We start from the raw sequence: 14,582 nt of genomic DNA on the forward strand, positions 1-14,582 counted from the left end.
TGATGAGCCGCATCGAGCAGGCACAGGCACACCGCCAACGACTGGCTAGCGTTAGCCTAGCCGAAAGTTAGCTCCAGCAAATGGGCGAACGCACGTCAACAACAACACAGGAGGGTTATTTTACCGACTTTTCCCCGCATCATTCACACACTCATGGAAAACGCAGCTCGCTTCAACGCATAAGGAGACGCCAGCACAAGAAGTCCCACCGTGAGCCGTCTGTAGCCGGAGCTAGCGAGCAAATTGCCGGACACCCTGAACGGGCTAAGGCGCTTAGCAACGACGAAAAGAGGAAATAAACATGAGAACTTACAGTTTCAGGCCGATGTCTGCAATATATACAACAGCTATGGGATGCTTCTCGGGTCGGATATCGATCATTTTAGCTTGGGGTCGCTCAAATTAACGGTCCTCTCGAAGGAGGCGCCTCAAAGGATGCGGCCGATCATCTCCCCGAGTAGCCATTATCCGCTGATGATCTGCGCAGGCGCACTTTATCCCGTCCATTCCTTTCTTTTTGGCCCAAATGATGTATTTTTACTGTTTAAAACACATACAAATTGGGTATATTAAAAAGCAAACCAATCATCAAAATCACCAAACTATATGTATGTATGTTTTTGAAGAAGGCCTCTCTTGTCCGTTTTAGGACGCTGAGCAGCACATTGACAAAGACAATGCAGGAAAATGTCCGAGACCTTCTGGACCAGGGGTCACCAACCTTTATGAAACTGAGCTACTGAGTAGTACTGAGTAATCAAAATGTTGGTGACCACTGATCTACAGGAATCTCTAGCTTCTAGTAGTAGAGCTAGAGTAGAGCTGTGGGTTCAAATCCCACTCCTGACATTTAAACTGACTGTTTTTCACTTTCTATGCTAAGAATCAGACTCGTTGACTCTTTTACCCTGCTGCTGTCTAATTAGTTTCTGTTCAAGTGTATGTGTCTCTCTCAAGAATCAGTTTGGCCACCTGGTTTGAGGTGCCAGACTCAAGGGTTCAGTCCTTCCTGTCTACAGGGGCCTCTGGTCTTTCACTGGAGGTGTGATTTCAAAACCCACTCTTGATGATGCTCTTTCCTTTGGTTTTATATTCCGCTGTCAGCAGGTACAACCCCAGAGCCTGACTTGATGTCAGTGTCCCCCTTGTGCAACTCCTGTCTTCTCAAAACATGCTACACTATTTCATTATTAATGCTTTTGAAGAATAAATGCTCTCTTCTCTTGTACACTGCTGCAGCCTTTTCCCTCTCATTCAGGTCTATGTACTTCTAGAAAGTGTCAGGATGGCTGGGCGGTCCAAGGCACCAGACTCAAGGATGAACTTCTTCCTGCCTCAAGGGAATTCTGTTCTCAAATTTTCCACTTTATTCGGCTTATTTGCATGATAATCGTGCCTTGGTTGACTCTTGTCTGTTGTCTGCTTATTTTATGTCTATCTTGTTCTTTCCCACTTAATGGTATTCATAAATTTAGCTAATTTAGTGAGTATATTTATCCAGTTAGTTCTTAATTTATTGCACTATTTATCTTACAGTTAGCACTAGTCTATTTTATGCACTATTTGTACTTTTTTGGACCGTTTGCACTGTGTGTTGAGAGGTCGGTAATTTAATCTATGCTGTATATCACACTTATACAGTATAGTTGACAATAAAGTTGACTTTGACTTTGAAATGGAGGTGTAATGTCTGTGGCAACAATTTAATAACAATTTAAGTCAATATCAGGCTAGACTAATAGACATGTATGCAAAATACAGTTTTATTTCTAATGTTTGTATTGTAATTCATTTATCATGCCAATGTAAAACAATTACTTTGGGAAAATATATATTGAAACAGATGCAAAAAAAACCTCCGTTTGTCGACCGAAACGTCAGAGAAATGTCGTTACTACGGTAACGTAGCGTCTCTCCCTGCGTCACTTCCGGGACGCCCGGAAAAGCGGATTTTGTCTTCTGCTGCTGTGAATGAAACTGAGAGGAACAAACTTCATTCAGTCCTGTCGACTGAATCCGTCTGTGTGTGCTGAGCATTCGGCGCCAGGTGACGAAACACGCTCCGTGCAGCTTAGCCGGCTGTTGCTAGCCAGTTAGCCGCCAACATAGTAGCTAGCCGTCGTTAGCCGCCTCACGCTAAAAATAAACCACCAGAGAGTCGGAGCTGTGATTCGTCCGAATCGGCGGCGATTCTTCTCCTTTGTTCGTTTAATTTCCGGTCGTCTGCAGAAGCTACATCCGGTGACACCTGTGTTTTCTTTTGTGTGTGTGTGTGTGTGTCAGGTGGAGGTGCATGTTCGGCACCATAGCCGGGAGCCTGGTGAGTGTGTGTATGTGTGTGCGTATGTGTAAGGAGCCATGTCCGTGTCAGTGATCATAAAGTGGGGGGGTCAGGAGTACTCCATCAGCTCCCTGTCCGAGGAGGACACGGTGATGGACCTGAAACAGTCCATCAAGACCCTGACGGGGGTGCTGCCGGAGAGACAGAAACTCCTGGGACTGAAGGTCAAAGGTGAGAGGTCAACACATTTAATTTGACTCGGACCAGTCAAATGTTTCTTTCACTCTTCTGCAGCGGCTCCCTGTAGCTTTGAAGAAGAAAAAAAAGAAAAGTTTATAGGCTCAGTAGGCTTTATAGGCTGTGTTTTCAAGCGTTTTCAGGTTTTGTCAACATGTCATATTAGTCGTCATTTGAGCGAAATCAAAAATCTATGAACATGAAGAAATATGCATTTGGAGTAAACAATGATTATATATACGTATAAAACTTTGTACAGTGTGTTATTTTTATTTTAGGGTTAATGAATTTTATTTTGGTGGAGAATGACTAAAATGGCTCTTTTTGAATGTATATAACCTTTGTTTAACCATGAGGTCACCATCTCTGACACAGTGGTCTCTGAAAAAAAACATGACACAGCTCCGTCACTGCATTCTTTGTGATACTGTTTAAAAAAAAAAACTATTTTACATTTTGAGACAGCTCTGTTGGGTGGGGTTACAGACAATGGTTAAACGATACGAACGTGTTACCAGTCTCTCTCCCCCCCTCTCCTCCTATGTCCAGGTAAACCCGCGGAGGACGAGGTGAAACTGGGTTCTCTGAAGCTCAAACCCAACACCAAGATCATGATGATGGGCACCAGAGAGGAGAGTCTGGTCGGTAGCAGACGTGAAGTGTTGCTCATGTTCATCCATGTTTCATTTGGTCCTCGTGTGTCAACGCAGCGGTGTGTTTGGTTTTGAAGGAGGACGTTTTGGCCCCTCCCCCAGAGAACGACGACGTGGTCAATGACTTTGACATCGAGGAGGAAGTCATCGAAGTGGAGAACAGGTTTGTCGTCCGAGCAGATCCGAACAGCTCGTGAAGGGATGTGGTATTCACACTGCACATATACTGCATGTGTGTGTGTGCCTGTGTGTGCGCGTGCGTGTTTGTAAAAATAAGTTCTCCCCCAGGGAGGAGAACCTGGCGAAGATCGCCCGCCGAGTGAAGGACTATAAGGTGGAGGAGCTGAACCCGCCGCGGGAAGGCAAGAGGCTCCTGGTCCTGGACGTGGACTACACTCTGTTTGGTAACGAAGGGCTCGGACTAATTCCCGCAGGGCGGACTGTTTGTCTGAACACCGACGTGCGCTCTGTGCCCGCTCAGATCACAAGTCGTGCGCGGAGACGGGTCAGGAGCTGATGAGGCCGTACCTCCATGAGTTCCTGACGTCAGCCTACGAGGATTACGACATCGTGATCTGGTGTAGGTCTCTGCTCCTCTGCCCAGAGGGAACCCTGACCTCATGTGTCCTCATAACTTTTCCCCCCCTTTCTGCTTTCTACAATCTCTTCTTTTACACATCTCCACCTCCAGCTGCCACGAGTATGAAGTGGATTGATGCCAAAATGAAGGTATGAAATACTTTTCTTCACCAGAAGGTGGCAGCGTGTGTGATTGAACCCTGGGTTTGTGTGTGTGTGTGTGTGTGTGTGTGTGTGTAGGAGATGGGAGTGACCGACAACCCCAACTACAAGATCACCTTCATGTTGGACAGCGCAGCCATGATCACAGTTCACACCCCGAAGCGAGGGGTGGTGGAGGTGGGTGCAGCGTTGTTCAACGTTGTCCTCTGACCGAGGCCGGTTCCCACAAACGAGCTGGAGTCATGGAAGCACGCCAGTGAAACCATTGAACCATTGTAGATCGTACTGGTGCGATTATCTCCACTGTCACAAGTATTCATAATAATAATAATAATATTCACGACCCGTAACCGGAATAAGTGGAAAAAGATGAATGAATGAATCAACCAATGAGTATTAAGAATATAAATAAGGAGAATTTAAAGATAACCGTCTTCACATGTACTGTGTGTGTGAATCATCAAGTAGAGGGAGAGATGTCGGTTCAGGTTTGACGCATTAGTCCTTTACTCTCCACTTTTCGGCAGCAGGTTCCGTGGTTCATCAGAACATCCAGGTCGTTTTCATGAAGCTGAAATGGTTCCATCCGGCGACTTGATACGTTTACTTTGTGGAGAACGTAGCTGAAGTGGTTGTTACAGTTATCAGACGACATTCAGGTTACAATCGTCATGTGACCCCACTGTAACCTTCATAACTTATCCTACCTGTGTGTGTGTGTGACGCCTCCAGGTGAAGCCTCTGGGTGTGATATGGGGGAAGTACGAGGAGTTTTACAGCAGGAAAAACACCATCATGTTCGACGACATTGGGCGAAACTTCCTCATGAACCCGCAGAACGGGCTGAAGGTCGGCCGCGGCAGCACGATCCTCATCAACGGTGTCGGTGTTGGACGTGAGCGGCTGACTGTGTGTGTGTGTGTGTGTGTGTGTGTGTGTGTGTGTGTGTGTGTGTGTGTGTGTGTGTGTGTGTGTGTGTGTGTGTGTGTGTGTGTGTGTGTGTGTGTGTGTGTGTGTGTGTGTGTGTGTGTGTGTGTGTGTGTGTGTGTGTGTGTGTGTGTGTGTGTGTGTGTATGGTGACAGATCCGACCCTTTATGAAGGCTCATCTGAACCGGGAGAAGGACAGGGAGCTCTACAAACTGGCCCAGTATCTGAAGGAAATAGCAAAGCTTGATGACTTCACTGGGCTGAACCACAAACACTGGGAGAGGTAGGATCACCATGACAACGCTCACAAACACCTCACGCCCACCGGCAGGGAGGGAGACGGAAATAAGTAATCGCTTAGTGATCGATTGAAACTGAATTTTCATCAAATGTGTGTGTACGTACGCAGGTACCTATCAAAGAAGCAGAACCACTGAGGCGGGACTGTAGCCATGGCAACAAGCATCCCATCATCCACTTCTCACACATACACCTATTATATTTCTACCTGCCGCCAGCACTCAACAACTCAGGTTTTGTTGTGTTTTTTTTTTTTTGTTTTTTGTTTCACAGTTTGTGTGTGTCAGATTTGTGTCTCCATTGAGTTCAGAGCAGAACGACACACCAACGTTCAGCCAGGAGTGTCAAAGAGCAGGAACAGAGCCGGCAGAGGTCCACGTCTGAGTCTCTGAACGCCGCACGAGTCGACACGCAACAATATGCAAGGAATACTTGAAGGTGCTGCTGTGACTGATGCTGGCTGTAGCACACACACACACACACACACACAGTGTTTGTTGCTCTTATGTAGTTTTTTTTTGTATTTTGTGCTTTAAATTTTTTTTTATTGGTTTTCTAAGAAGATTGATCAGTGAGGAGAAGGAGGGAGAGTTTGGTTTCATAGCGTCGTTGGCACTTCCTGTTTTTATTTGATGTCATGGGTGAAGAAGGGATGTGACGTTTGTGTCTGTAAATACGACAATAAATAAACCTTTTTTTTTACCTCCTTCAAGGGGGTCATGGTTCGTTAGCGTTTGTCTGTTTGTTTGATGCCCATTAAGAGACGTGAGCAGAGAAAAAGAACATTGGAGGTGGTTGTGTGTGTGTGTAAACAGGAAGTGTCATAAACTACAAACTAGCAATTGATGCTCGAGTCCATTATTATTAGCACATGCAAAACATAGTTTCATCTTTTGTACCAATCATTGCTTTTTCTACCGAATAATAATGGATTTAAATGAAGCGATGACACAAATATCTGTTTAAAAATATATTATTGCAGAGATGAGATAGAAATAGATAAATAAATACAGGTCAGGTTTTATGCGAACGGGACGTGTTCGTCGGAGGCTTCTAGCAGTGGACGCTGTCGTTATTCACCCTGGGGACAGAAGAGACGGAGACGTGGATCAAATCAGAACAACCGCAAAGACATTTCAGACATTCAGACATTTTCATTAATCATCTGGTCCTGGTCCATTAGCAGCATCTACTCAACATTTCATTACAATACGTTCACAACTTTTTGATTTATGTACAAACAGACAAACAGATGACTGACAAAAACAGAAGCTCCTTGGTGGAGGCGATGAGACTATTCAGGAATAAAAGAATGAAGTAAATCAGATCAAACCCAGGTTAGAAGGTGTCAGCTGTCATTTTTATCGACTCACGTGCACATGCTCCAGTCGCTCCACGGCCCGCTGGTGTGTTTGTCCTGGCCCCGCACGCAGAAAACAAACTTCCTGGTTTTAACATCGACCACGTAGGTCGTTTTGTCGGTGACGCTTTGCTGCAGGAGACAGGAGAGGACGTGTCAAAGATGTGCTGAGGTCAGCAGACAGGGGGCAACACACACACACACACACACCCGGATGGCTTCACTGCTGCAGGACAGGCCTCTGCGGACCACCTTCACCTGGAACTGGAGGACGTAGAAGGTGCAGGGCTTCTCCCAGGACTCTGGGTAGTTCCAGCTGAACACGCTGCCGTCACTGCTGCGCAAATTAGGGAGCTTCTCTGGTCTCACTGAGGAACAACACATACGCAAAGCGACAACAATGTGAATGTTAACAACCACTCACCATCATCCTCATCAGCAGCAGAATAATACGATTACCTCTGCCGAGGACGTTCTGACATGTTACCGTTCTCATGGTGTCTGTCGTGAAACGCATTGACAACACACGCCGGTCTGTCGTCCACAATGAAACGTGAAAATCTGAAAGTCTGATTTCATGAATTCAGATCCTGACATAATTAAACTCAGTCTCAGTCTCAGTCTCAGTCCAAGGAGGTTCGGATTTATGTTTATGAACTGATTTTAATGCAATGTGTAATAAACTTTGCTAATGGACCTGGACCAGATGATTAAATATTGGTGGTGTTCTAGAACCATCTGGATCCAGGAATCTGTTGAAGGAGTCCTCATCATGTTCATCATCTGTGTCTAGAACTCCACAATAAATGATCCAGGATCCATTGTCTGTAGGTTCTCTGATATATCAGAGTCTGATCTGGATCTGACTAAACTCTGGATCCTACGATCCACAACAGGAACTATTTCTGGTCTAAAGATAAAGACATGAACTGACACCAGGTTGTAGCTGAGAGACTGAACCAGAGGGAACACATTTGTTGGATCTTCAATAGTTCTGGATCCAGAAGAAACCACCGTTAGAGAAATAGTCAAACGTAGTCAGTAACTGCTGAACTAACACTGAAATCAGTTTGTTTACACATGGTCAGGGATGTTTTCTGGGTCCCGGAATCAACTGATGGCGATAAATAAGATTAAGTAGATTGATATTTGGTGTAAATCAAAAACTTATGGGTGGAGGTGAGGTTACTATCAGTAATCGTCATCACAGCTGGCGTCTCTCGGACATACCGATGTCTCTCAGGTAGAAGACCTTGTCGTAGGCCTCCAGCAGGGCATCACTGTGGATGTAGACGGTGAGGGAGATGTGGTGCTGCTCCTCCACGTAGGAGCAGTTGGTGTCCTCTTGGCAGTGAAATCCTGATCCATCTGTGTCCAGCTCGCAGGGAATACTCTCCAGGTTACTGCATGCAGACGGACCGGGTGAGTGAGTGAGTGTGACAGGACGAGGCGGGTAACAGGAAGACTCACCGTGCTGCTTTCACCAGGAGAACAGACGCATCCGATCTGTCCGGAGCTCTGGTCCATTTGCAGTGGAAGGAGCCTTTATAGTTTGATGCTGAGCAGCGGATGTGACCTGGACCAGCACAAACTATTTACTGCTATGAATGAACTTCCCTGCATTACAAACTGGGAAAACATCAGGACAGATGCGATGGTCCTATAACTATAAATGGTCCTAGAACTGAGTCCAGAGGAACACCATACATGACGTGAATGAAGCTAGCTTACTTCCTGTGGACGTGTGGGGGAAGAAAACACTTCCCGTGAAAGGAAGTTCCTGTCAGGACCAGATCTCTCTCACACACTCACACACACACACACACACACGTGTGTGGGTTCACATAACAAACTCTCGGAAATACACGGTTTGAGTTTGCGTTCATGTACGAAACACAAAGTCTCCGAACAGGACGAGTCAAAACCTCAAAGCCTGTGTATCAGTTGCCATAGTAACCCGCCACGCCAGCTAGGCAGCTGAACAGGCCAGTTAGCTTGAGTCAGTTGTGGACGTTTCTTGAATGAAACCATGGGAAACACCAAGCTAGGCTGCTTACAAATTGACCTTTGACTCCCCCATGTCAAAGGAGTCCGTGCTGGGATTCTCACCATCTGCTGACGATTGGAGAATCACCGTTCTGTCCGAGTCGAGCTGGACCAGGACCGTCGTGTGGTTCAGGTACTTCCCATCTGGGCTGAGGTGACAGTGTAATTTCCTCCGTTCATCTCCTCCACGGCGGCGGTGACCTGGTTCCCCTGCAGGTCTGGATCTATCTCCCCTGGAAAAGGAAAGTGACGACTCATCAAAACACAAAAACGTGCTGCCCGATGAGGTGATGGTCGTACGAGTACTGACCGTCCTTCTTCCAGAACACACGCTGGTTCTGAAAGGCTTCTCCACAGGTGAGAGGAACGTGTGTCACGATAGTCTGGTCGTACGGGACCCTCAGGACCAGGACTGGTTTCAGACAAGACGGTGGAAGGTTCATGTGAGGTCAGGACACAGAAACGGGGGCCGCTGGCGGGCGGAGCCACTCACCGTTATTAGTCAGCGTCTCAATGTTTTCTGGCCGGCGCAGCAGAGAGCAGCAGAAAGCACGAGGAGCAGCAAATGCATCTGGAAGGATCAAGTCAGAGACAAAGGGCTGAGACTTCAACACCGTACAAAGAATCATAGAACATAGAACAAACATATTCCAAGAAATACTACACATGTGCATGTGGCGCCCCGCAGCATGACTCGACGTCTTTAAATTTCATTTGAGATGACTTGTCCAAAAATGTTCAGGGTTTGTGATGTTCAAATAAAAGATAGGTTCCAAAAATAAATCTAACATAATAAGATGTAGACATTTATAAATACTGTTGTCTGCAGCTGTGCAGAAATATAGAACAAATGTAATAATGTACTAATGTAAATACAGATATCAATATGGCAGCATGATTCTATAAAGTCTGATGAATTTGATTTACTTTTGTATTTCATTCAGTTTTATTTGTAATAATAGCCAACGTCATGTCATATATGGATCGATATGCAGCAGCAGTATTCTCCCTAGGTGACAACAGGACAGGTGTACATGAGACAAAAATAGAAAATAAAAACAGATCTTACCTTCACAGCTGATTCGACGTCTGCCGAACGAACGAGCTGATTTTGATTCAGTTGGGGTTTGGAACATCAATGCTGCTTTTATACACAACAGAAGCAGAAGGTTAAAAAAACCCAAGAGGAACTGATGTGTGTGTGTGTGTGTGTGTGTGTGTGTGTGTGTGTAAGGATAATGGAAACTTTACCTGAGCGTTGAGATGAAAGGGTGCTGTTCATCCCGTCACCACAGACTATGATGTCATCAGTGTCCTCAGCAGGTCAGGCAGGAGGACATTGGCTCCTCTGTCTCTGGGGGACGTCGGGACAGAAACCTGAGGGAGGAGGACGGAGTCTGAGGACGGAGTCTGAGGACGGAGTCTGAGGACGGAGTCTGAGGACATCAACCACAGCAGGTGGAAGACGAGAAGACTTGTCTTTACAACTCTGTCCTAACTCCCTCTGTCCTCCGTCCTAACTCCTTCTGTCCTCTGTCCTTACTCCCTCTGTCCTTACTCCCTCTGTCCTCCATCCTAACTCCCTCTGTCCTTACTCCCTCTGTCCTCACTTCCTAACTCCCTCTGTCCTCCGTCCTAACTCCTTCTGTCCTCTGTCCTAACTCCCTCTGTCCTCCGTCCTAACTCCCTCTGTCCTCTGTCCTTACTCCCTCTGTCCTCCGTCCTAACTCCCTCTGTCCTTACTCCCTCTGTCCTCCGTCCTAACTCCCTCCGTCCTAACTCCCTCTGTCCTCCGTCCTAACTCCCTCTGTCCTCCGTCCTAACTCTTCTGCTCCTCTGTCCCTAACTCCTTCTGTCCTCCGTCCTAACTCCTTCTGTCCTCTGTCCTTACTCCCTCTGTCCTCAGTCAGTGTGTGTGATAACACCACACAGAAACTTTCCAGTAAAACTTGGCTGAATGTTTGGTCATGTGACGTCAGGTGTCTCCAACCTGCAGCTCGCTTCCTCCGCCGTATCGGCGCTTGTCTTCCTCATTCCGTTGTCCTCCGTTGATGGCTCCTTGATTTCACAGAGGAAGTTGACACGAGGAAGAAATCACTGAGAAAAGAGAAGCTGCCGAAGGTCAGATTTTAAACGTCTCCCCTTTCGTGTTTTTTTTTCCCCCAGGAATAGAAACTCATTCATCTGATGATTTGACTTTGTTTCACATCACTTTTAATCCACTAGTTGTATTACTACTATTACTACTACTACTACTAACAGCTTTGTCTTTTATTATTGATATTATATAATATTTTTACAGTTACCACTTGATTATTCTTCATAATAGAATGATAATAATACAAATTAATTTATTTTAAATTGGGTTTTTTTTGCCGAGTTTTGAGATTTTCTTGTTTATCTGTACACAACTTTTTAAAGATAAATTAACTAATTTAAAACATATTATTACCCGACTGTTGTTAGAGCGGTTGGATGACATGTGCATTGTCATCATCGGTCCAAACCAGAATAGAAACAGATCCATTTCATTAAAAACATATTTTTAATCAAAATATGTTGCTGTGTCCGGGTTTGTTGACCATGTAGAGAGCTGCTGCTGTGTCGTTCTCACACACACACACACACACACACACACACACACAGAGTTGATGTTTTTAACGTGATTGTTCCGTGAAGAGAAATGAACGATTGCTGACGTCCACGCAATGACTCATTGGCATTCAAGACATTCCCAACAACGAGTGTTTTTTCCGTCTTTCTGATCTGTCAGATTAGAAATGTGTTTACGACCCTGTGACAGTTTTCATTCACTGCAAAAACTCTAAATCTTACAAAGAACACTTGTCTTATGTCTAATCAAAATGTCTAATTTCTAGTCAAAAATCTATTTACAACTTAAATCAGACACATCGCCTGAACAAAGTAACTGTTTTTTTTTTAAACATTTTTCACTTGTTAACAAAATTATTTTCTTCCTTATTACAAGCAAACAGATTTTGTTTCTGCTGGCAGATTTGTCTGCTGATTTCCAGTCAAAATTGATGAAACAAGTAAAAAGAAATGTCTAAAAACAAGTTACAGTTTTACTTGATGTGCATGGAAAACATATTGCAGATACTTGACAAATTACAAAATCTGTGTATGTTTTCTGTTTTTCATGTTTTTTGTGGTAATTTTCTGTTTTCATTAAAATTCCAACAAAAAATGTACATGTGTCTTATTTGAAGTGTGAGGAGATTTATGACTTGAAATAAGAAACTACGTGTGGTTAGATTTTGAAGTTTTTGCACCAACGGGAGAAGCTGAAACGTCTCCAACAGAAGAATAAAACCCAAACAGACATGTGGCAGAGTCCTCGTTTCCATAGGAACAGTTAAAAATTTCTGAAAAAGGTCAAAATTGTCAACATGTAAAACTCAAGTGAGTCTTTTCTCCAATCGCGAGTCCGTTGGCTCGAGCAGCTGACGCTTGCGGGTCGTCCTTCAGGAAGGAGAGGAGATGAGGAGAGGAGACGAGGAGTTAACCCCTCCACGGGCGTGGGCTCCTGCTGGGCCCCTCCCTCCGCCGGGGCCTCGGCCGGCGGCTGGCTGAGGATGACCTGCACCACGTAGTCCTGGAGATGTTGAGCTGGTCCAGACGCAGCCGGTCCGTCAGCGGACGCCCAGAGAAGAACCAGCGCTGCGTGGCGGCCGGAACGCCCTCCTGGCTCTGGAGGCGGCGCTTCATCACGCCCACCGTGTCCACGGAGCGCACCGACAGCCGGAGGTCGCGACCGTGGAGAGGCGCAGCCGCAGCTGACACTCTCCTCCGGAGCCTGAGTCGCCGGTGCGCCCGTCGACTGGTCCAGCGGGCGCCGGAATCTGGATCAGAGCCGTCGGGCTCGTCGGAGCGCTCCTCGATTCATGTTGACGGGAGGAGACAGGCAGTAAACGGGCAGCTGGTACCGGTTCCCCAGTTCATCGTAACACTCGGTCAGAGCCCCTGGAAGGAGGAGGGAGGGGGCAGTCATCTGTCAATCAACTGTTCACATCGCTGCTGTTTCCATTTTTTATCAAACTGAGCATTATTGTAAGGACAGAGGACTTAAGGAGACAGGATATAAGGACATAAGGACACAGGGCATGAGTACAGAAGGAGTGAGGACACGGTGTCATTCATTCATTCATTATTCACTCTTTCATTCATTCTACTCTCAATCAGCTGTTGAACAGATGAATGTTGATGAATAGATTATTAACACTCATGTTGTTCCACAAACCTCCAGAGAACTCGTTACATCACCCGAGAAATCTACTGTCAGTGGGGAAGACGAGGACACCCCCCCCCCGACACCACACACCCACACACCACACAACAGCCTGAAGCTGACTCAGTAAGTGACATTCAGCGTCCTTTCACTCGCCAGCCACCGTCTTTGTTCTCCTCTCAGACACACTCTCATTTCTCCTCTCTCCGTGTGTGTGTGTGTGTGTGTGTGTGTGTGTGTGTTGTGTTTCAGTTCACTCAGGCATCATGATCCACATCATGTGATCATCACAACAAAACAAACATTGGTGTTTCCAACATTTTTCTGCATTTCTGCAAAATATTTTTTTTCCTTAATATTGACCTCAACTCTCTGGAATGAAATTTTTGAAAAGGTACGACAAGAAAGTCTTCAAACGTCCACTAATAACTATTTTAATAATAAAAGTTCAAATGAAAAAATATTTTAAACAATGAATATTTTATTAATGTTTATTTATTATTAGGAAACAAATTAAACATTAAAATATTTGTATTCAATATATTTTTTAAATTTTCTATAAAAATTGGTTATGATGAATAATGTAAAACACAACACACATGCTCGCGCTCACACGGTGTGAGTGTACGGCGGTGTTACCGTGCGGCAGCGTGATGCTCGCCCCGTCTAGGATGGCCTGAGCCAGCAGGTGGTCGGTTGCCCTCAAAGGCGCTGGCGGCGGCGCGCAGAGCGTCCCAGATCTCCTTTCCGTCCTTCGAACGCCGGCGCCGTGTCCCAGAACTCATCTCTCTTGCTGCGCAGCTGGCCCTCAGTCATCGGGTAGTCACTCTTCCATTTGGGCCGCTCTCGCTTCAGGGGCTGGTTACGCCCAAGAGCCACTGAACCAGGAATGGGGGGGGGGGGGGCGCGACACAAACACAAACATGTCAATCTGTCGTCCACTACCGACAGTCCATTGTGACCTCTGCCAAGGACGTGCCGGCATTTGTTTGTTAGTAAAAATACGATTCTCAGTGTGCGTTTCTAGTTGGACCCTTTTTCCACTTTTCCTATCAATTGAGGCGTGTTAGTGACCAAACTTCTGTCACATGACACAAAGGATGGTCTTTACGTCCGTCTCTCAGTCAATCTAATCCGTTCCACCGTCTCAGGGTCATCGGTTCTGGCTCCGTTTCAGCTCTCAACAGGAAAACGGGGCAAAAGTGTGTTTGTGTGTCGGCGTCTGCCGTAACGAAAGACAAAAGACAACAACATTCACTGTAAGTCACACTTCAACGCTGACATCAGCGTGTTCATGAACTCAGGTAGCACACAGTCTTTTCAGACCACTAGCTGTTTTAAAGTCAGAGCACTTTTGTGACACAAATGTTGTTGGAAGAAAAATACTGAAGACCACGACGCTCCAGAGCCACATGAGCTGTTAGTGAAACTGTTAATGTTGTATTTACAGCAGGGGCGGAGCCAAGAGGATACACAATACCTGATAGACCACCTGACACATCAACTGATAGAACACCTGACACCTGATAAAACAAGTGATAGACCACCTGACACTTGACAGACCACCTGAAACACCACGTAGCCAATGGGAGTACTTTGAGTGTCAGAGCAGCGTTTCAACATGCAGAGGGCGCCACAATGTGTACTTTCTCACTATGTGTGTTGTGGTGTGGTGGTGGGGTATCTGTTCTTTAAAGAGAGACGACTGGACTGTCCTGCTTCTTCTTTTTCTTTTTATACACGATCAATATGTGCCTCTAAGTTGTCGCTTGAGACAATATCCTGAT

At 45.8% G+C, this 14,582-nt stretch overlaps 3 protein-coding genes across 3 annotated transcripts; 1 reads left to right on the forward strand and 2 right to left on the reverse strand.

The window, feature by feature from the left end:
• The first annotated feature begins 2,358 nt into the window (after positions 1-2,358).
• Positions 2,359-5,127, forward strand: UBLCP1 (ubiquitin like domain containing CTD phosphatase 1). Its single transcript, XM_078621583.1, has 9 exons — positions 2,359-2,512; positions 3,068-3,159; positions 3,249-3,334; positions 3,460-3,575; positions 3,653-3,751; positions 3,863-3,900; positions 3,991-4,089; positions 4,645-4,761; positions 4,996-5,127. Exons 1-9 carry the CDS (start codon positions 2,359-2,361, stop codon positions 5,125-5,127), a joined length of 933 nt encoding a protein of 310 aa, XP_078477709.1.
• A 1,066-nt stretch (positions 5,128-6,193) lies between these two features.
• On the reverse strand, positions 6,194-9,828 carry IL12B (interleukin 12B). The gene is given in 10 exon segments (XM_078621581.1): positions 6,194-6,221; positions 6,514-6,627; positions 6,703-6,868; positions 7,731-7,903; positions 7,971-8,076; positions 8,610-8,708; positions 8,711-8,779; positions 8,857-8,958; positions 9,040-9,117; positions 9,798-9,828. Coding segments are annotated over 10 exon segments (966 nt in total).
• Positions 9,829-10,521: 693 nt separating this feature from the next.
• On the reverse strand, positions 10,522-13,673 carry LOC144738581 (ubiquitin domain-containing protein 2-like; the record flags this gene model as incomplete). Its single annotated transcript, XM_078621582.1, is given in 9 exon segments — positions 10,522-10,604; positions 12,063-12,167; positions 12,170-12,325; positions 12,328-12,363; positions 12,404-12,449; positions 12,451-12,530; positions 13,435-13,489; positions 13,491-13,541; positions 13,543-13,673. Coding segments are annotated over 9 exon segments (743 nt in total), but the record flags the coding sequence as incomplete, so codon positions are not given.
• Between the last annotated feature and the right edge of the window lie 909 nt (positions 13,674-14,582).

Source organism: Lampetra planeri, unplaced genomic scaffold, assembly GCF_965212315.1.
Source record: "Lampetra planeri unplaced genomic scaffold, kcLamPlan1.2.h2 scaffold_1064, whole genome shotgun sequence".
NCBI classification, from domain to species: domain Eukaryota; kingdom Metazoa; phylum Chordata; class Hyperoartia; order Petromyzontiformes; family Petromyzontidae; genus Lampetra; species Lampetra planeri.